The following is a 21,531-nucleotide window of genomic DNA, read 5'->3' as shown; positions in this document are numbered from 1 at the left end:
ATTAAAAAAAAATTAAACAGACTGTAGCTGATGAAGACAGGCAATAAAGGAGGAAGCTCTATTATGTTACTTTTACTAGAATAGCTAGTTATATTAGGAGTTAATAGCTGGTTTAAGACCGTATTTTCTTCTATACACTTGTCTACCTTTCTTCCTCTCTTTCATTCTTCACTGTCCTTCCTAATCATGCTAAAACTTGCCACATTTCCCAAATAATTTATCCATACTGATTTCACCCAAGTCTATGTCACAAAGCACCTAACATAACTGCATTTAATTAAGATGGTATAGGTTATTCGCTAAGCACTCTATCAATTCACCTCAGCTTGTCTATATGAGAGACTCGTTCCGCAGAAACTACTTCAGTTTTTAAATTAATTAGGGCTACATGGGAAAAATAATGTATTTGTTCCTATCTAACAGGGAAAAACGACTGGTTTTTTCAGCTGTGCTATCTGTGGTGTTGAAAATAGGGAACACCCCAGGCTTACAGTATGTATTACCAGTGCATTCAGTATGGAGCTATGTTAACATCTGCGGTATAAGGAACTTGTGGTCTGGTTGAGATGCTTAATGGTACATAGGAACCTTAAATATTAAAAATTAATTTGCAGAACTTTGTTTAAACTTGCTGTAGCGCTCCTCGTTCTGTGTTTTTACGCCAGGACATGAATCTGACAGGGGAACAGATGAGAAAGGGGAAGAGAGAGAAAAAGGCAACACTTGCACGAGAAAATCAAATTGCAGGAGGACACAAGAGAGAGCAGTTTAACACCTTTTCGCTCTCCGAACAAGTTCAAACCCCTTCCTACCGGCAAGGGGAGCGCGCTGAGGCAGAGGCCGGGCACAGCAGCTGTGGCGCCGGGCGGCACCGAGCGCCCAGTCCCAGCCAGCCCCACCGGCCCAGCGGCAGGGTGCCTCGTTCCTCACTCGGCTTCCCCAGCTCACCCCCCAGAGCCTGTTCAGAGGGACGTAGCTGTGACCTGGGCCGCACTCAGCCGGCGGGAGGGACAGAATCCCAGGATGGGGAGGTCCCGCTCCAGCCCGCCGGCGCCGATCGGAGGGGGAGCGCTGTGGAAGCGAAGGTGGAGGCTCCCTTTCCACACTACAGTACAACATGCTGGTGCAGGCAACCCCACCGCCCGCTCCCGGCTTTCACAGCTGCTGCCCGGCTACGGAGCCAGGGCTGGGGCCGGGGCTGGGGCGGACGGCTCAGCCCTGAGGGGGCCGGGCCGGGACGGCCGAGGGGACGGCAACTCCCCGCGCTACCTCCGGGCGGCGCGACACGGCCGCGCTGCTGCGGGAGGAGCCGGGAACCTGCTTTGTGCTAAGGAGACATGGCGCACCCCCTACGCGTACACCGCAGCCCGGCGGGCGGCCGAGGCGCCGGCCCTTCCCCCGCCCGGGGCCTTTCCTTTTACCTCAGGAGCGCTCGGGACCGCCCCGGGCAGCCCGCCTCCCTGCCTCCACGTTAGGCGATACCACCTCACTGCGGGGACGGGGGGGAAGCCTGGTTCTTCCCGGCGCAACGGCAGGGAGGGGTTTGCTGCCGAGTGGTGCGTTCCGGGCCCGGCTGCGTGCGCGGAGGACTCCGCCTGGCGTTTGCACTCTTCCTGCGCTCCCCCCCCGCGGTAAATGGGACAGGCGGGCCGCCTCCCCCGCGCAGGCGCGCCGAGCGCAGGCGCTCAGTGTCAGCGGAGATGGAGGAGATGGCGGAGCCCGGCGCGGAGCCGGGCGCGGGCCGGACCGGCGCTGGGGCGGCGGCGATGGCGAAGGGCGATAACGAGAGGAGCGACGGCGTCTCCGGAGGGGCGGCCGCCGCTGCGTCGTCCCCGCCGTGCTCCCCTCCGGCGGCCTTCGGGGGCGAGGGCGGCGGGGCGAAGCCGCTGAGCGCGGCGGAGTACGCGCGGCGCGTTCACCAGTGGCTGTGGGACTCGTACTGCGGGTACCTCAGCTGGCAGGGCTGCCTGCCCGCGCTCCTCGCCGCCTCCGCCGCGCCCGCCGCCGCCGGCCCCCCTCGCGTCGCCGCGACGCCGCCCGCTCCCTCCCCACCGCCGGGGGCGGCCGCCGCCGCCTACTACAGCCCCTTCTACCTCTTCGCTCCGCCGCCGGCCCACACGGCCGCCGCCGGGCCGAGCCCCCGCGCCGCCGCCGCGCCCGCCCCCGCTTGGCCGGGAGCGGCGGGCAGGTTGGCCCCCGTGCCCAGGGCGGCCTCCGGCAGCGCCACCGGCACCAGCGGCAGCGGCGCCCCACGGGACACGGGGCGGCCGGCAGGTGAGCGGGGGCCGCTTCGGCGGGGGGGAAGGGGCGGGCGGCCCGGCCCCGGTCAGCGGCCGTGAGGGGTGGGCAGGGGCTGGGGGCGCCCCCCGGCAGTGCGGCGGCCCCTCGGGAGCGGCGGGCGGGCAGGGGCTGGGGGCTGGGCGGCGTCCGTGGGCTGCTGAGCCGTGCCCCGGGAGGGGTGACAGGCCGCATCCCGCGCTGGTAAAGCCAGGGCTTAATCCCCGGGCGGTTTGAGAGGGTTGGCTCCTGGTGTGCAGCTTGTAACTAAAGTGCTCGTAAGATGTTTTCGTGGGTAGGAAGGAGTTTTATTTTTTTCGAGTGCAACTTGTGGTCGCAGGCTTGTAATGCATCTAGCTTTGCAAGTAGCCTGCTTGGCTGACGACATCTAAACCGTCGGGTTTAGAGGGCTTTTGGTGCTCAAATAAAATAATGAAATTGAAGCATAGACGTCAAAACCTGCTTACATTCAACAAGCTAGCGACAGAACCAGAGATAAACAAAAGTCTGTTATGTGCATAGCAGTGCTTATGTTTGTGTTTGTTCAGGAGTAAGACAAACTTGCTCTGATCACGTCAGAGATAAAACCTGGAGCACAAAATGTTGCTTTCCAAATCGGGGAGCAGCTAGGTGACATGCCCTGCGTGCTGCGCAGCACCTTGAGTAATGGTAGAGAACTGTGGAGCAGAACGCTGCTGAAGGACTTTGGAGAAAACCCAGAGCTCTTTTCTTTCTGCAGGGCAAAGTACAGCATTACTGATCAGCAGCATTATTTATAAGCTCAGTGGCTGGGTGTGAGCAGAGAGTGTTTTTCTCGTGAAGGGAAGGGAATCTAGCTACTGAGCTTGCTGTTTTCTTGTGGTTTTAAATAGATGTTCTTTAAGCAAGGTTATAACGCAAAGTAGTATTTTCTTTAATTGTGCCCTGATTCTGAGTTATAGATTGCTTATAAACAGCTATTACCAGCCACCAAAAAAGGGGGTATGGACAAAGGCTAGGCTGAAATGGTTTTTGGATTTTTACCCAGTTCTTCGGAAACTGATTCCAAATCTTAAAGGTAATTTAGGGCATGGATCTTATTTCATGCTGCTGGATGTCACAATTCTGAATGCTAAATGTTGTTGCAACACCTAGCCTTCTTAAGGGAACTCTGTATGTGATACAGTGATACGATACAATTATAAACAAAGACCTGTGCCAGTGCTTTGCCTCCAGATTGCAAATGGAGGTATCTGGAACAGCTGAAGCGATTACGGCTCCTTCTTTCCTGTTGCAGATTATTGCCTACACAGCAGGCTTGGCAGGGCAGGCCGTGTATCTGTCCAGCCCTACGCCACTGCAGTTTACAGATCAGTGTGCTTACGTAAGCTGAAATAACTGAGAGCTTATGTTAATGTTGCAGATTTTAAACTGGGATGTCAAAAAGTGGAATTGGTAACTGCCTTTTCCAGTTCAATCGACCTGCAAGTGTGTCAGAGCACCAGTATTAACAGCACTCCAAGCACTAGCAGGCTTTTTGTGGATGGTCGTCATGATTTCAGACGCTTCGTCCGCTTGCCCCACCCTGTCTTACTGCAGATTACTGCGCTTCTGCTGGCAACAGAAGAGCAAAAAGTGCATCCAAGCCTTGTCTGCCCTGTGGCTGACTGGTGCAAACCCATCTTTATTACTAGCTTAATGTAAGATCCTAAACTTTGAGCTGAGATGGATGTGTGTTGCATTTGGCTATCCCTGCCGCACAAATAGTAACCCCTGGCAAAATAGTGGATTTCTGATAGGAGGAACATCTCCAGTCACTGCAAGGGAAGTATGCCAGAGTCTACGGCTCACAAAGGCTTCTTAATATAATGGAGTTTAACATAATTTGAGTACTTATTTTCTTAGTCCCACTTGGCATCTTCCTTATTCAGTCATTGAATCTGATGTATTTAAATGAAACTGTGGCACAAGCTTCAACAAACGTGCTCCTTTTGACTGAGCAAATGAACATTTTTATCTGGTGCTGTGTGCTCAAGCCAGGATTGGGGGACTGGCTATACTCCCTTCTGCCTCAGTTGAAGAATCTTTAATTAGAATGTAATTGACAGCTTGGACATGCTTTGACAATGAGAATTGAATCCATTTTAGTATTAGATATGTAACAATCACGCTGCTTGGTAGTATCAATGCAGAGTTATCCATGAAACGGGTAGGAAACAAAGATACGTGAACTAAGGTATGTTAAATAAGAGCTGGCTCTTACCTAGTCACGGCTTGATTATACTTAACCCCATTTAAAAAGCACTCAAGTGCCTTGGGCTCTCGGCTTCCCTTGCATAGCTTGTGAGGCTGGCAGTATCAGTGTCAAGCAGGTGAGCTGTGGAGGTTTATTCTAAGTGAAATTTGATGGGTTTTTTTTGAGATTGGAGAATGTTTTTTCTTTGCCTTTCCCCTTTCCCTGTGTGTGTGGGTAGGCATTCTCAGAAAGACTAACTAACCCAGTCTCTATTTTCCACAAGCTTACATCTAGTAGTACTTGAGTGTTTCTAAATGAAGTTTACATGCGAGCTGTTGCTGGTTTAACGTGGGCGTCATTGTTTGTCCTTTGGGAAACAGAGGGGTAGATGGGTTCAGATGTGATTATTTTGCAGTGCTATTCCTTGGAAGCTTTCTAAGGTACTCTTCAATGTTTTCTTTGCTTTAGTCATCTGATGTAGCATTAGCAACAAAAGCTTTTAACTGTGACTACTTACTTCATGTCCATTTGCACTTGGCCAATTAAATAGGGGAAATGTGTTCTGGCTCCTGGTAGGGCAGCACGCTGTGTTTTATAAGTAGTCTGTAGGAATGTTGATGTCAAGTACAACTAATGTTTTCATCTGCTCTTATTTCTGTGTGTCTGACTGGAGACAAAATAGGCAATGTTTGACTTTCAGAGAGCTAGTTCTTGGCACACAAGGAAGCCTTGCTGCTGAGCAATAGAAAAGTTGTGGTAGATCTAATTTTCTTTTTACCTGAACTCTCAGGTTTACTGAAAGCTGTTCTAAATGAAAGAATACAAAAATTGATGCACTTGAATGTACTTTGGTTCTTCAATGGGGCGGGATTTTGCCTGTAATCCTAATTCAGAGGGGACTTGGAGTTTGAAAAGAGTTCGATTTAATTTAAGAAGGTTCTTAGAACTCAATTTAAACAATTCAGATCTTCTTTTATTCACACACTTCTAGAAGTTTTCTGGAAGATGTGAGCTGAGATAAAGAGCCTTGATGATGCTTTTGTAGTGAGGTTAATGTGCAGTGTTTGTTGGATGATAGTGTTAGCTTTGTGTTAGTGCAATAAAATCTGGGTAACATTAACTACTTCTGTTACAGGTCGGGAGTTCATCATCCCTTCGTTGGCACACAGATTCATAGCAGAGATGGTGGATTTTTTTATTCTGTTCTTTATAAAGGCAACCATTGTTTTAAGTGTTATGCACCTCAGTGGAATAAAGTAAGTGGAACAATTTAAAGCTTTGTTATATACAGCTTTAAGCTCTTCATGATCTTTGAAGTGTCTTCATCTCTGTATGGCGTGCTTATGCACGTGATGGCACTTGGTAACTGTCCAGAGTTGAGGAAAAAGCACTGCTAGGTTCACATACTTTTTAAATGCTTCCTGATTTTGGGTCAGCTGATGGAAAGAAAGAATTTTTACAGGTGTCTTCAAAGGCTTACAAACTCCTTACTAAGAATAGATCAGACTTGCATTCATATTTTTGGGGGGGGGCAATAGCAAGATTTTTAAGAAGTCCTTTAAAATTTCAGAGAAAAAACATTGACAAATAAACTTGAGGGTTTTTTAAACAGCCTTTAAAAGTGTACTGGATCTGGCTGGAATGGAGTTAATTTTCTTCATAGAAAGAAAATTCCTGTGGTGCTGTGTCTTAGATTTGTGACCAAAACAGGACTAACCCACAACAAAAAAAAAATAAATAATTCGGATCCTGTGTGTAATTTTGAAATACGCCCTGATTGCTAGGAATGCTGCTGTGCTGCAGTCCTTACTGGTCATAAGTTGGGTTTCTTAGAAAGTAGATTAAGCATCGTGTCTATCAATTATGCACTACACTGAAAGATTCTTCATTTCACATTTTTATACTCACATGTAACCATTTACCTCAAAGACTGTTTCTTTTTTATCTGTTTCTATAGATATCTTATTCCACAGCTCATTTAGTTCCTCTGCTTTGGCTTGATGTAATCGAATATTTTGGTCTGATTAAGAGATGAGAACTTGGTGTAGTCATTAATTCCATTACTGTAGAAACGTTTCAGAATCCAAGTTTTCTGCTAAAGAACTTTCCAAATGTTGACTGACTCTGAAGTGATACCGTACTGATAACATCTTTCAGACACCTTAAACTGCTGCTCTAAAGGTGTGTGGAAGTGGGTCAAATCCAAAACAATAAATATGTTAATGTAAAAGGATGCAATTAAAATGCCAAATTCTTAGTTCTGTTTAGTTGCCAAAACCTCCAGTTCTAGCCCGACAGCTTGTATTTCCATTTTGGTTTTAGTAGGCTGAATATGATACAAAACGAAGTACTGGAAAGATGGGTGACAATTACATGTCTGTAAAATAGTAAAGGTGATGGAAAGAGGAGGGATTTTTCTTAATAAATTTACAGTATCTTCAATGTTACTGCTTTTGCAAGAGCCGGTAAGTTGCTTACAAGTAACTTCAGAGAAGCATCCTGGGGTGGGTTTTTCTGTTTGTGAGATGTGGTTGTCATGAAAAAAAATACATCCTCACAGGCTCAAGGCAGAGACTTCAGGCCAAGGTTATATTGAAGGGAAGTGCAGGTTGCGTCACATTATTTTCTTAGTTCCTTAGCTTTTCCAGTCTTTTAAGTCCAAATAAAAGAGGGCGAGTAGTACAAATTTGGGTGGATTGTGTTGAAGTGGGGCTGCACGCTTCTGCGTGGGTAGGAATTCTCACTTGTATGCGTGAGTCCTTGCCCAAATGCATGTCACAGGTATATTCATCCCGGGCATCAGGTAAGAATGTTAAATCTGTAGAGTTTATCTTGTGAAAATACAGAGTGGACTCAAAATCGATGCCTTGCGTATCTTTGTTAGGGTAAAAAACCTGAAGGTTTAAATTGGTTGAAGTTAAAAAGTTCCTCTTGCATGCCAAGGTGCCTGCCTCTAGAGGAGCATGGCGAGCTGTAAAGACCACCGAGAATGAGGAGCCCTGATCACGCGAGGGAGGACGGGTCTCCCTTGCTTGCTTAGGGAGACTTGCAACTTCTCCCTTGCATTTATAGAGTGCTGCCTTTTCTTTTTCCTTGCAAGTTCTTGCAAAGACAGAGATGTGGAGGCCTTCAATTTACATGGAGTTGGATGGTCACATGCAGAATCTCTGGGGTTTATCCTCCCAAGAAGTAAGAATTTTCAGCAGAATTCTGCAGCTCACTACCCAGGGATGCTATTGTGCCAAAGTAGCAATAAAGAATGATTTTATTTATATTTTTTTTTTCATGAAAAAGGCAAAACAAACTAGGCAGCAACTCAGAAGGAAACCTAGTGTTCTGAATTTTAATGGCTTGTTTAGTATCAGAGAAGCCAAGGAGCTTTTGTTCTTTTACTAATGCTGGAACTGGAGTGAATTCTAGTATTAAAGGGCTAACGTTGGTATTGGGAGAAGGATGGTTTTAAAGTTCAGTCTTATTTTGTGCAGGGACATCTCTAAATTTGCCATGCATTACATCATAGAAGAAATAGATGAGGATACATCCATGGAAGATTTGCAGAAGATGATGGTAGTAGCTCTCATCTACAGGTTATTAGTCTGCTTCTATGAGGTAACTACTATAACTTCTATAATTAAATAGTTCTCAAATAAATGTTTTAAACAAGTCTGTCACCATTGGTCTGTAAAATAAATCCTCTTTACAGTATTTTGCATCACGCTGCAGCTTTCGACATTCACGTAGTTTTGAGGAAAACCCAAGTTTGTTGGACCAGCCAACAACAGGGTGTTGTGTGGAATTGAAAGAATTTTTCTTTTACAGATAATCTGTATTTGGGGAGCAGGTGGAGCAACCCCAGGGAAGTTCTTGCTTGGACTGCGCGTCGTGACATGCGATACGTCGGTGCTTATTGCGCCCAGCCGTGTGTTAGTCATTCCGTCTTCTAATGTCAGTATGACAACGTAAGTGCGCTTAGCTCAGCCGCGTTGCTGTCTGGTGAAGTGTGGAAAGCGTGTGATTAGAAAGGAAATGCACCATTTCTTCATTATTGGCCTTTGCAATAATTAGATTGCAAGAGCTATTGTTAGGTTCTGTGTCCCAAGAATAAAATAGCAATTATTCAGTCGTGAATTTAGGTGGTAAAAGAATCTCTGAACTCCGGAGGTTGATTTTTGTGCTGTGTGCAACTGAGCAACTAAACTTGAAAGTAACTGCTAATATAAGCAGCCAAGTGAAAATAAGGTACTGAATGGGTTTTTTTCCTCATTTCAGGTCCACAATACGAGCTTTGATCAAGAATTTTTCTATCGCTTCATTTTTCCCTGCGTTCATTACCCTGCTGTTTTTCCAGCATAACAGAACAGCCTACGATATTGTAGCAGGAACTATTGTGGTAAGAAGACATGGAGTCAGATGATACAGAACGATGAGATTTCCAGACTGGTTGTGAACATCCCCTCCCACCCCCAGTGAACAAAGAGCTACCCTAAAACTGAAATTGAGGTGTCTGTCAGAATCTCTTGCCCAGATTAAATGGGAACTGATTCAGAAGCTAAAGAAAATGTTTTGCTCCGTTACGATGCCAGCAGCTACCTTCAAAGTCTTGAATTTTTCACAAATGCCAAAGAAGTTTGGGAGAAACGATCCATGCTGAATCTGGGAGTATTAACCTCCGATTGATGAGGAAGAGGCTGTATTAACTGCAGAAAGGAGCTGTTCTGTTCATCAGCCTGGGGAGAGCAGATACCTAGACATCTTAAAACTCACTCCAGCTTAAAAAGAAATGTTGCTCCTACAGTTTGGGATGTTGGCAGGTAACTGCAAAATCAAGTCGTTTGCCTACGTTGTACGATAAACTGAGAGGGAAGAGAACTGCAGTATGAGACAATAAGGCAAATCACGTTAATTAAATTGCTGTGTGTAGGAAGAGGTGAGCAGTGGTTATCGTGTCCCTTATTATTGCCTCACAGATCATACTCCCTCATCTCTTTAAGTATTTTATCAGAACATTGATGTGAAGTTTTATGCATGATTGTCTCAAGCATTGTCACTTATTTCACATGTCGAAGCTAACGAAGAGGTGAAATAACGGCTGCTTTTTCTCTGGGAAGGTTATGTTACGCTGCAGTGTTAGTGAATCGATGTGTATAAATAACTTTTGAGCTATGAGCAGTACAGATCACGCCGATGAAAGGTAACTTTTCTGCTTCTGTTTGGAGAGAAAGCACCTGTCTACTTCTTGCATATAATACCGAGCAAAACAACTGCACGTGTTTCAGGAGCATGCAGGAAACATTAACTGAAATGTGTCATGGGTGTAAATCCACGGAAGTACAAGTACTGGTTATTTTCACTTTACAATTCTAATTGTTTGTATATTCAGAATAACTTAAATACTGAAAAAAGCCTAATATTTTGCATGGTTACATAGCTTTGATAATTTGTTTAATCTCATGTTATTAGTATCTTGGGAAAGGAATATAAGCAACAGTGTTAATGTTTTATTAAAATTTGAGTAAAGAGTCTGGAATTCTTCTAGAGCCCAGTTATTGCGTGTTCCTCCCTTTGGCGTAACCTGCTGCTCTGTGGCTGAAAGTCTCACCCTACCTTCAGGTTTGGACAGCGGGTCCATTGACAGTAGAAATGTTTGAGATCTTGGTTCTCTCTTTCTTTTCTTCAGGTGAAATAATTTGATCAGTAATATGTTCATGTTCTGCGCTATTTTAGTTTGACAAGTGGTGTTATTCTGTGTATAAATACAACATTCTGTGTGTGTATGTGTTCTGATCCTTATTTACAATGTTGTTTCAGGACCAGATCCACTGCTTACTAGTGGAAGAATGACATTTTCCCCATCTTTCCCTCTCCAGCATGAAGCCACTACCTTTTAAAGATATTTCTGCAATAAAAAAAAAAAAAAATAGTCTTGGCTAGAAAACTGATTTAAAGTCTTTGCGTAATCAGAAGGTGCATCTGTGTCAAAGTACCGCATCGTTTTGAGGGTTACTCTACTGTTTTACACCAATGATTTATGACCAAACAAAAAAAGCCTTTGCCATCTTAAATATACCATTAGCATTAGAGCAGTGTTACTGAGGCATGTCACTGAAATAAAAATGTCTGGGTAATACATGTTAATGGACAGGCCTGCATCGAGCTCCCGTTTGAGGTGGTTACGCCACTTGCAGGTGTTGAGCAGCAACAGAACGTCAGCGGTGCCACCTCCCCTGTCCCTTCAAAGAACAGCGCTGTTGGTTTAAGCACTGAGGTTGAAAGTTCAGCTGTGGCAATCCGCCTGCCAGCAGCCAGAGCTGTCGGAACTAAGGGAAGTCCCTTCTAGGGTGAGTTTTGCCTATTTAGTTTCTGTAGGACTAAAAAAACCCAGAGTTTTGTTCTGTTTACTGCAGCAGTGACCTACAAACCAAGACTCAGGATGGGGGAAGGGTAAAGCAGCACCAGTGGCTACAACTTTATTGCTACCAGTTCAGCTACAACCACCACCCCCCTCCACAGCCACTGAAAAAAGACACCACAGTTCATGAACAGAGAGCCTGTCGGTGGAAATGTGTGTACAGCATGCTGCTGGGAAAGCTGGTTTTTTGTCTCTTACATAAGCTGCGTGGAAGGTGATGGAGCTAAGGGGAAAAAGTGAAATCGGTGGCAATTTTTAGATTTAAGACATCTGGAAATACATAACTGAACATCCTTCCACAGCTACAGTGGCAGGATATGGCTGAGTAGCAGCTTCTATGTGTGATTGTAAAGCCTAGTTGCTATTTTCTTTTTATATTAATAGTGATTGGAGCTCTACACGTGCAGACGCCCCTGTAAACAGATGTTAGCCTTTGTCCTGGCACATCTGCTTGGTGGTTGGAAAAGTATCTCCTTGCACAGGACAGTGCAAGTGCTGAGCAGCACTGGGGCAGATGCAGAAGTGCTCGCAAAGCACCCAGCACTGCCTCTGAAGGCATTTAAAGCTGACGCGATTATCAGGGCTTTCCAGTTGTAGCTGTAGCAAGCACTGGGATCTCAATCACAAACGCAGCACTGTGAAAGTTCAGCTGCCGTCCCCAGCCAACCAAGAGCACTTCCTCTCCTTTTACTAGAATAAAGCCTGTTCTCTAAGAAGCTCCTCCAACTGCTACAGAAGTGGAAAACCCACAAATTACTCATTTACAATCCGGTGTACTTTTTCCTCTTCAGTGACAATGGTGGTAAATGTTTGTAACACTAGCTTTTTCTTTAAGAGCGCTGTAAAAATTAACTGCAGCCTGCCCCACTGACAAACGGCTCCACGCTGAATATACAGTAAAACTCCCCCATCCTTCGAGCAGGGAACCTTCGACTAATTTAAGAGTCTCTAAAATCAGTGTCACTGGCAAAAAGAAGAAGCTGGAGAAAGCACAGGATGGCGCTCAGGTTGAATGAATTATCTCACAGCTGCAGCTGCCTTTCTGGAGAGTTAAAAACTGACAGACAATATTTCATAGTTTTTATTGATGGCATTTATCCCATGGTTTAACATGTTAATTATACTGTAATAAACATGGCTTTAATATTAAACTTTTCCTTATTATCCAAAGTCACCACAGTCCATTTCAGTAAATATAAAAATATATACTTAATACTTTGTACAATACTGGTTTTTGGTCCAAACAAAAATGGATCAGAAAAGCCAATAAACTTACTTTAAGAATTCCCAATTTTAAAGATTTTCTAAATGGATTTAGGCAACTTTGAATAATGGGATTTACATAAAATCTGAGACAATACTAAACAAAAATGGCCGTAACACACAAAATTAAAATTTCAATTTCACAGATTTGTTATGCCAAAAAAGTACATAGAGAAACAAAATTGTATTTACACATTTCATAATAAAATAACAAAGGCGAGACAGGTGATAAAGGGCTGTAAGAATGAAAATATAGAAATAGCATATAATTATTAAATGAAGAACTACAGATCTAACAAGTCCTTAGCATGGATCATCCTTTAATCAGTCTTCCTCTATCAGAAAATTTTAGTGCACGATACACTCAAACTCACTCACTTCACACATACACCGGCACAAACTCAGCATAGAAATCATTCGTTATCAACATTCTCTACTCTATACAGCATCCCTCGCTGATATAATTACAATTTCGAGGCGTCAGTAAACGCAGATGAGCGCACATAGTGGTGCAGATGAGGAGGTATTGTACAAGCCATTCACTGTGCAGGCTCTACTCACGGCTACAGCCAGACCATGCCGAGTCAGTGAAAGAAGTAACTTGCTGGAGTCTAAAATACTTTTGCTTGAGAACGGCCCTGTTGCCAACTCTATTCGTTACCAAAAAAAAAAAAAAAAAAAAAAAAAAAACCCAAACCTAACGGGGGAGGAGGGAGGGAAGGAAAGGGCAGCAGTTCTTTTGTATCTTTAGGCAGATCCGACTTCAGCTAACCCAGCATGAGGTACGATCCCAACAACTGAACAATGCGGGGTAGTAGCTGCTTCCAAAGTTGCTTTACCCATCGGGCGATTATTTTCTACGTCTAACTGCAGTCTTTATCTTCCGACCAGAAACCGAAGATCCAGAGGCAGAGAAAACATTTTTCCCATTAGTCCTATCAAAAGAAATTAGTAGTTCAGAGTTTAGGACAGCGTAGCTGACAATTCAGTAGCAGCACTGAGTAGATACTCCAGAACAACTGTTTCATAGTCTTGTCTCACTAGTTACCAGCTGGCAACAAATGGCATAATGATGAACAGGAAGGAAGAGAGTTCCAGAAACCAAAACCAATTAAATCTCTCTTATTCAGAAGGTTAAGTGGCAGCGTAATGGCTAGGTACGGATTTTACCTTTCAAGAGCCAGACCATTTCCCGTCACGCTGACGAGTGACCTTTCTGACAGCTAGGCTCCTTGCAGGCACCGCTGCCCAGTTCGCCAGCCGGGCTAACGCAAGGCAGGTGCCCAATCTAGCGTCAAACTCCGAGGTTCATCTGAACACCTCACGATTTAACAGCGGCAGAGGCTGGACACTGTCCACCGATACTACCCGAAGCTCAAGGGAAATTCTGATACGGTCTCTTACCCCACTGTAAATGCTGCAGGCTGGCTGAACGGAAATCCCGAAGAGCCAGAAGGCTGGGCCGGTGCTGCCAGCGCAGGAGAATTTGCACCAAAAGTAAATATTCTTGGGTTACTTGGAAAGTTGAAATTAGAAGTATTGCTTCCAAACTGGAATACAGAACCTGGGAAGGCGCGGTGGAAGCAGAAGGGAATAAGTTAAAATTTGAGCTCATCCTTTCCAGCAAAATCTTCATGTTCCTCCCACTACCTTTAATGATTTTATTTTTTTATTTTTTTTTTTTACAGGTCACTCAGGATTACAAGGTGGGGGGCACCAGAAGTGCCAGGTTACTACAGGAACAGTCCAGAGAAGAATTCATTCACTTTAATAGAAAATCTTAAAGGGACTCTTAAAGTAATGCTGCTGGCACACCCCTAATGAATTGCGCACTAACTTCTGTACCACCATTAAGTTTATACCTGTGCATACTGAAGTTTATATTAATAAAGTCTTAGATTATAGTGTTGAAACATGTAGATTTATATAAGTAAACTTTGCGTCCATGCAGTCGATACGGGGACTCCCTCCCATTTAACACGCAAACACAACACCTCATCTTAAAACAAAAAAAACCCAAACAACCAAACAAAAAAATCCTATCGTCAAAGTAATTGTTAAGAAACACACAGATTTTTATCTTTAAATTGCTACCTGGTACAATGAAAGACTGACGGAGTAATGTGGTTTACCAGATAATCTAGTGACCAGGACAAAAATGTCGGTTACTTTTAATGGAGGCCATTTTGTAAAACTTCTGAGAGGAAAAAAGGAGCCTTTTCCCTTTAAGTATTTTATGTGATGAGATCAAATATGTATGTACTGGCAGCGTTTTTCTTTTTGAGTAATTACTAGTATTTATCTTTCTTACATATAAATTTTAAGGATCATGCTCTGCTCCCCTCCTACAGTATTTTATACTTCATTAGCAAAAAGAACTTTATTTAAAGTCTTAGCCCATCAATGCTTAAAAATAATTCTGACCATACTCTCACACAGGAGGAGCCCCCAATCCAAATAATTTGCGGAAGCCTGGTAATGAAGTCAGATAACTTAAGAACTACAACAGATCCAAAACCAGTAATTTTGCAGCGCTTCTGCCGTTCTGGTTTGTACAATCTTACCAGTGAATACTCCACGGTTTTCTATTTATTTTCATTTATTCATATTCATTTATTCAAAATGAACAAGATTTCTTTTATTTCATTAAAGGATTCATTACATAAATATTTTTATTTTAAAAATAAAATATTTATTTAAATAAGAGGATAATTATTATTCATGTATTCGAAAAATATTTTTTTCATTTAATCACTAGATTTCTCAGGAAAATAAACCCCAATATTTAGTGGTAGTGTTGCGCCCTCCATGTCTGCCAAGTCCCTTGTGCAGACTTACTGTGCGGCTGGCACAGCTGGGGCTCATCCTCCGCAGCCCCGAGCGAGACACAAGTGACTTAACTCTCTACCCGTTATTTTACAGGGGGCAATTCTCACACTTCAATACGCGCACAAGGCAGAAGTCTTCTTTCCCCATGTAATTTAAGGTGCACTTTGTGATAATTAAAATAAAATACAGGATCTCTGAGACCAGAAGGGCGGAGGGATGGTCAGCACTCACCGGTACTGGGGGTAGCAGAGCCAAAACCCGGCTGCGGGGTCGCTTGCTGCCCGAACACTGAGGGCTGGGTGCTGCTCGTCACCGCGCCGAAGGCAGGAGGAGCAGGCTGAGCACTAGCTGAAAACAACGTTGTCGACAGCGATCCAAAACTTGGGGCGCTGGGCTGGCTGGACCCCTGGCTCTGGCCAAACGCCGGTGGCTGAGTGGCACCAAATGCTGGGCCAGCAGCAGGCGCTGGAGGCCCAGAGCCAAACACAAACGAAGAGGACGCCCCTGGGGGAACAGAAGAGAAATGTCAGTATATGCCAGGTTTTTTTCCTCCCACAAAATCAATCTACAAAGGTCCTGAACCCCCATGTTTCCCAAGTCTGGAAGATGAATACTCATCTCAATTTCCAACTAATTGTGTGAGTAAATAAAACGAATACCGTGTCAGCCACAACAGGAATTGCACCTTTTCTTGTCAGTAAGATGAGAAGCACCATGTTTACAAGAATCGGACAAATCTCAAACACACTGGCTGCCTCAACTTGAATCACTGTGTTAGCATTCATGTTCCAGAAACAGACTGCCACGGATACGACATTTTCATTTGTATTTACTAAAAGCTGTTCTTATCACCCACGGAGAATACTAATTTTTCAAACATGCAAAACACAGCTCCTCATTTATTAGGATCAGGAGAACATGAATCTTTCTTGTCAGCAACTGCACCCCTCCCTACCCAAGTGATCACCAACTTCCAGAGGCTAAATCGAGCTTGCAGTCATCTCTCCGTACTCAAGAACTTGGGTTAGCAGCGTAGCTCTCTACGCAACAGCCAGCCAGCTCATTTGTTTAGCTGCTTCGGCTCTGCATAGCCAGCAGAAATAACAAAATGAAAATACGTGACTGAACAGTGACTCTGAACGTACGCAGCAGATGTGCCACGCAAAAGGGACATTTGAAACAGCACTATTAATGCGATTTAAGCAGCCTTCATGCAACGGAAAATACCCTCTGTTGCACCGTAACTTGGAATGGCTGACAGTTTTTCTTTCCAAGAAGATGAACAGATATATGGTAAAAGTTAATGCAGGCTTCTGCATTAAAAAAAAAAAAAAATACTTTCTGAAAATGAGTGAAATACAGCGTTGCCCACTAACAAAATGACACTGAAAGTTACTGATTTGTAAGCAAGTTAAATTGATCTGCTGGCCATTGTAATTTAGGACCGTTTTCTCTGTTTCTGATAGCCAAAGAAGTGTGCAAATTTAACTTCTGTGAATGACAAAGGTAAGCAATCGGATCAAACCAGACAAAGTCCCTTCCTCACAGGTTCAATCTTACTTCCAACATACTGCTAGGCTAGCAGGAATACAGATGATTTGGTGGATTTCATCTTGTGTCATACTGCTAAATTCATACAGTGAGGTAACATAAAACATGAAGAAACTTTCAAGATTCTTATCTCTGTCTTCTCTAAATTGCCAGAAGATTAACAAACATTATGCTTGTTAGGAACCAATCCTTAAGCTGTAGCAATTGTGCATAGAAGTACGGTGTTTATATATACTTGTGAAGGAAGGATTTTGCAGACCTTTACATTACTTACAACCATTGACAGTTTTAGGTAGGGGAGAGAAAAATCAGCAAAGTTGTAATTCTAACTTTAACTGCAAACACTGGACCGATAGTGAGAAGAAAGGAACTATCATTCTCGTGCTGAGAAATTCCTATGCAAACTGAAAAGCAGTAACGGGTTGTCCTTTGTACAGAACAATGCTGCCACCAGTTCATTACTAAACTGTATTTCCCAAATTGTGAAAAACCGAGCCCCAATTTATATTGTTGAATATAAATACTCAGTATTTTTCTGTATTTCCATGCATTTGGCCTACACGTTCTCCAAAGTAAAATATTCCGGAAACACTATTTTCTTGGTCCACGATGTAACAGCAAAATGAGAGGAGCATCTATTTAAAAACGTACCTGTGGAACTCGATGTGGTTGTGGCTCCAAAGGTAAAGCCTGAATTCGCTGCATTGGTACTGCTGGCTCCCGGACCAAAGAGAAATGAAGCATGAGCCGTGCCAGTGCTAGAAGATGTGGTTGCTGGTTTGTTTTCTTGAGAGAAGCCAAATGACTGAGACGCTGCAGATTCTGCGGAACTGCCAAAAACAGAGCTGCTCACAGTGTTACTGGGTTGTCCAAACACGAAGGGAGCGGGAACCGGCAGAGGATTTGAGGAAGAGAGCGTGCTGCCAAACATACTGCTGCTGTTGGCTGAAGTGGTGGGTACGACTGTGCTGGAGGAACTAGAGCTCAAGAAGCTGAAGGATGGCTTTGCTGCTCCTTGATCTGAAAGGAAGAACAGTACATAAACCACCACAGAAATGCCAAACAAACTACAGCAAAGAGGCTCCTGTTTCAATGACCATACAAAAAGCAATCCTGAGTGACACCTCAACTACTGTCGCCTACCTAAGGTCCAGATTTAATGTGCTGATTGCTGCCATCCACAATTAAAGGAACGGAAGAATTGCAAAGAACAAGGACACCACCGCAGTCAAGGCTTCACCGGTTACAAACACCAACCCCTGGCTGTCGTTACCTGAACCAGGATTAACCAGCACTTCTAAAACTCTTCAAACAAAATGGATTTCAGATGTTCTTCGAACAACAACATCAATCACCTGTAACAGTTTTACGGCTTTACTAAATGGAGTATTGAAAAACGCTGTGATACACTTTCATGTGTAGCTTGTTGGAAAACATAGCCCTGTGCCTACAGCTTTAGGTCAGGCAAAGCTTCCCATCCCCCAGCCTAATGCTTCCAAGCTTCATTGTTCTTAGGCACCTCCAAGACCTGCTTTCAGCAGTAGCAGAGAGCAACCCTCCATTAAGACCACTGTTATACAGTACTGAATGCAGTTCTACATACTTAAAATAGAGCTATCTTTTTGAAGTCAGTCATTCTTCAGCTTTCCCTAAGCTACTGGTCTAATTCTCATTATTGTGATTTTGTTTTCAATTTCCCCATTGTGCTTTTTTCTAGCAGTTACGGTCCCTTTTCACCTATGCCGTTTTTAAGGGACTGTAACATCCCTAAGAATGCTTGTTAAAATTTCCCTTTTGCACAAGGTGCTTCATCACATTTCCGTATCTAAACCAAGCTCCAGAGCTTTACTTGGCAGGTAAAAAAAACCCAATCCAAATCCAACCTCAACCTCTGCCAACCATCTCCCCTCCCCCAAAGCCCACAATCCTCCCAAAACCTGTCTGTTCAGTAGCAGTTCCACTGTAAGAATACTGTCATTAAAACCAGTATAACCATACATACTGCTTTTATTCAGGGTTACTAACTGACGACCTTTTCCATATCACTTCAGAAGTTAGAAACTCATTCTGTTCTCTAAAAGACAGTCGCCAAGTCACACAAATGGAATTTATCAACCAGATTTTTTCCACACCGTGATCGTGTGGATTCAACCCTCCACTGCAGACTTTCAACAAATTGAAGGAATACAAATCTGTGTAATATCTATGAAGTGATTTTTATACCTTTGTAGCAGTAGAGAAACAGCAGTACACCCTGTGGCACAGCCGCAAGTACATGGGAATAAGTTATTCCCCCCCCCCCCCCTCATTCCCCTTCACTCTGACAAACGATCCCAGTGTGAGGCCTCGATACTGCGCCGTACCACAGCTTCTGTTACCAGCTTTGCTGCTGCTCCTGAGACAATCCAGCTTCTGTGCTCATACAAGCAGCAAGCCAGCTTCCATAAGGTGTGGCCATTTTTTTTTGTCTAAACCTCCTGTTAAAACTCATTGAAGTCTAAAAAGGAATTGCTACATATTGTCTGCACATCAACAACCAGAACTAAAGGCAGGCTGCAGGTAGTAATTAAGTCTTTTCTGAAGCTCTAAGGCACGATATACACCAAATCCCATGGATTTTGTCCAGTACGGCCTCAGAGTTATTATTTGATGGATACAAGTAGGCAAGACGACAAAAGACGTTCTGTTTACCTGAAGTACTGGTTTGTGCCCCAAACGCGAAAGATGGCTTTGCCTGCTCACTTTCCTTCTCTGATGGTTTAACAAAACTGAAATTGAACATAGGTTTTGCTGTGCTCTCCTCTTTGGTATGCTCAGCGGTCCCAGCTGAAAAGATAGGTTGTGCCTTTAACTCTTCATTGTCAGCTTTCTTTCCAAATGCTAGTGAAGCAGCAGAAGTGACAGAGTCCTGTTTCTCTTCTGTCCTTCCCAAAACAAACTGTGAGGCAGGTGCAGACTCCACACTGCCGAAAGAGAAGCCTCCCTTTGTTGAAAGGGTGTCATCCTTTTTCTCATCTGATTTCTTAAATGGAAACGCAGGTGATGCTCCCTCCTTTTCTGCCACAGTTCCAAAAGTGAAGCCACTGACTCCAGTCTTATTCTCATTGGTAGCTATGGAAGAAGTCGAACTTGTGCCAAAACCAAAGCCTCCCAAAACTGGTTCCTCTTTCTTCTCCTGCTGTCCCAGGCTCGCTGTCCCAAACTGAAATGTTGAAGGAGCCTGACTGCTTGTAGATGGAAGTCCAAAGGTAAAACTGTTAGTTTTATTTTCTTTTTTACTGTCATCTGATTTAGAGTCTGAGGAAGAAAGTCCAAATTTGAAGTCCCCTGAACTAGCAGGAAACTTAAATCCCCCAGTCACAGTGTTGGAGGATGCAGATTCGGACGCAATGCCAAACTTGAAGCTCCCCTGTTCTCCAAATTTAAAGTTTCCTGTGCTACCCAACGTATGAGCAGATTCAGAGGAGGACGACTGGACACCAAAGGTAAATGATGGCATTGCAGCATTTGTGGACACAGGAGCAGTACCAAAGCCTGCAGAAATAAGCAATAATGTTACATTTGCCATATACGGTGTAATACATAATACAGGCTTCAGCTACATGGCTGGGATTCTACTCCTAAGCTTCCTAGAGTGAAAACCATTTAAAAAAAAAAAAAAAACAAAACACAAAAACAAACCCACATACAAAAAACCAAGCAAAACACAAACACAAAACAAATAAGAAATCTCCGCACTCCCTCTCTACATAACACCTTTTCGCAATGGTACTCTTCTGTCCTCCACCTGGCTTTGAAAAGTATACTGCTAACTTCTGTAACCGATCATGCTTTTTAGTCAAAACTCCAGATGAGTAATACACAAGGCTTGAAAAGAAAGATGTGGTTAATCCAAGCTCTCCTCTAACAAGCATTATCTTTTTCTGCAGAAAGGGTGTGGAAACATAGGCACATCACCTTACTCAAGCAATATTCCTAGACAAAAAATGAATGGTTTTGCCATACCTCAACGGAAAAATAGCTGCACTTAAAAAAAACCAAAAAAAACAAAAAAACAAACACACACCACCACACAAAGCAAAACCTAAAGAAAAATATAAATTGCAGACTGCACACCTTTGGTTTTCTCATTTAATATTACCTTTGACCTCTGCTTTGGTGCCTGGCTTTGCACATTCACAGGCTATACATTTTGTGGCTTCCGCTTTGTTTTGGACCAAGCAGACCTCACAGTCCCAGCTTCCTTCGGGCTTTTTGAATTTGTCTAAATCCAGAAATCCTCCAGAAGAAGCAGAAAACGTAGAAACACTGCTACTGGTGACAGGCACTGAACTCCCTTAGAAATAAGCAAGACAGTTAGTCATTCTGTTTAAATGAGAAAGTGAACACAAACTTCTTAAGAAGCTCTTATTACTAAATCACAAAGCAGATAAACAGTAAAAAAACAAACCACAAGTTCATTTCTGTCAAGCTCAATCTGAGAGAGTAAACAACAAATATATAAAGATTATATATAATCTTTATATATATATATAATATATAAAGATTCTTCTTTATAATTATGTATGATTTTAAGCATAAATTGAACCAATGACATTTAAAAAGCAACTGCAGTTCATACAATATAGCAACGCAGCCTACTTCAGATGTAAACTAAAGGCACTGTATTCAACTAAAACTACTAAAAGAATTTCTGGTGACACGAGTAACCCATAGTCAAAATTACCACCACTCAAGTTAACAATCACTGTCAAGCGACATGAGGCTGAGAATTTACCAGAAAGATTCATCACAAAATCACAAAGACAGACACATTCAAAACTACATCATGACAAAGCCAAAAAACCCCCAAACAACAACAAAAAAAAAAACCACCAGAGAAGAACATATAGCTCTTAAACCCACAACTGTGTTTGCTACACAAGCTACACTGTCTCCAGCAGCCTCCATGAAGAGGCCCAAAAGATAATGCTCGCCTTCTGATTTT

General features: G+C 43.6%; 2 protein-coding genes across 7 annotated transcripts in view; one reads left to right on the top strand and one right to left on the bottom strand.

The window, feature by feature from the left end:
- Positions 1–1,669: 1,669 nt before the first annotated feature.
- FAM8A1 (family with sequence similarity 8 member A1) lies at positions 1,670–10,029 on the top strand. Its single transcript, XM_055798449.1, has 5 exons — positions 1,670–2,274; positions 5,628–5,748; positions 7,978–8,101; positions 8,312–8,451; positions 8,762–10,029. The coding sequence occupies exons 1-5, from the start codon at positions 1,701–1,703 to the stop codon at positions 8,904–8,906; spliced, it is 1,104 nt and encodes a 367-aa protein (XP_055654424.1). The 5' UTR covers positions 1,670–1,700; the 3' UTR covers positions 8,907–10,029.
- A 1,938-nt stretch (positions 10,030–11,967) lies between these two features.
- Positions 11,968–21,531, bottom strand: part of NUP153 (nucleoporin 153) — a 46,320-nt gene continuing 36,756 nt past the window's right edge. For all 6 annotated transcript variants that reach the window (XM_055798443.1, XM_055798446.1, XM_055798444.1 and 3 more), the window contains 6 exons: positions 20,686–20,880; positions 19,236–20,078; positions 17,196–17,564; positions 15,225–15,497; positions 13,569–13,728; positions 11,968–13,099 (listed from right to left, as the gene is read on the bottom strand). In XM_055798443.1, coding sequence (XP_055654418.1) covers positions 13,015–13,099; positions 13,569–13,728; positions 15,225–15,497; positions 17,196–17,564; positions 19,236–20,078; positions 20,686–20,880 — 1,925 coding nt within the window. In that variant the 3' untranslated portion in view covers positions 11,968–13,014. The remainder of the gene's footprint in view (positions 13,100–13,568; positions 13,729–15,224; positions 15,498–17,195; positions 17,565–19,235; positions 20,079–20,685; positions 20,881–21,531) is intronic.

Source organism: Falco peregrinus, chromosome 3, assembly GCF_023634155.1.
Source record: "Falco peregrinus isolate bFalPer1 chromosome 3, bFalPer1.pri, whole genome shotgun sequence".
Taxonomy (NCBI): domain Eukaryota; kingdom Metazoa; phylum Chordata; class Aves; order Falconiformes; family Falconidae; genus Falco; species Falco peregrinus.
This window is presented reverse-complemented; position numbering and strand designations above follow the sequence as displayed.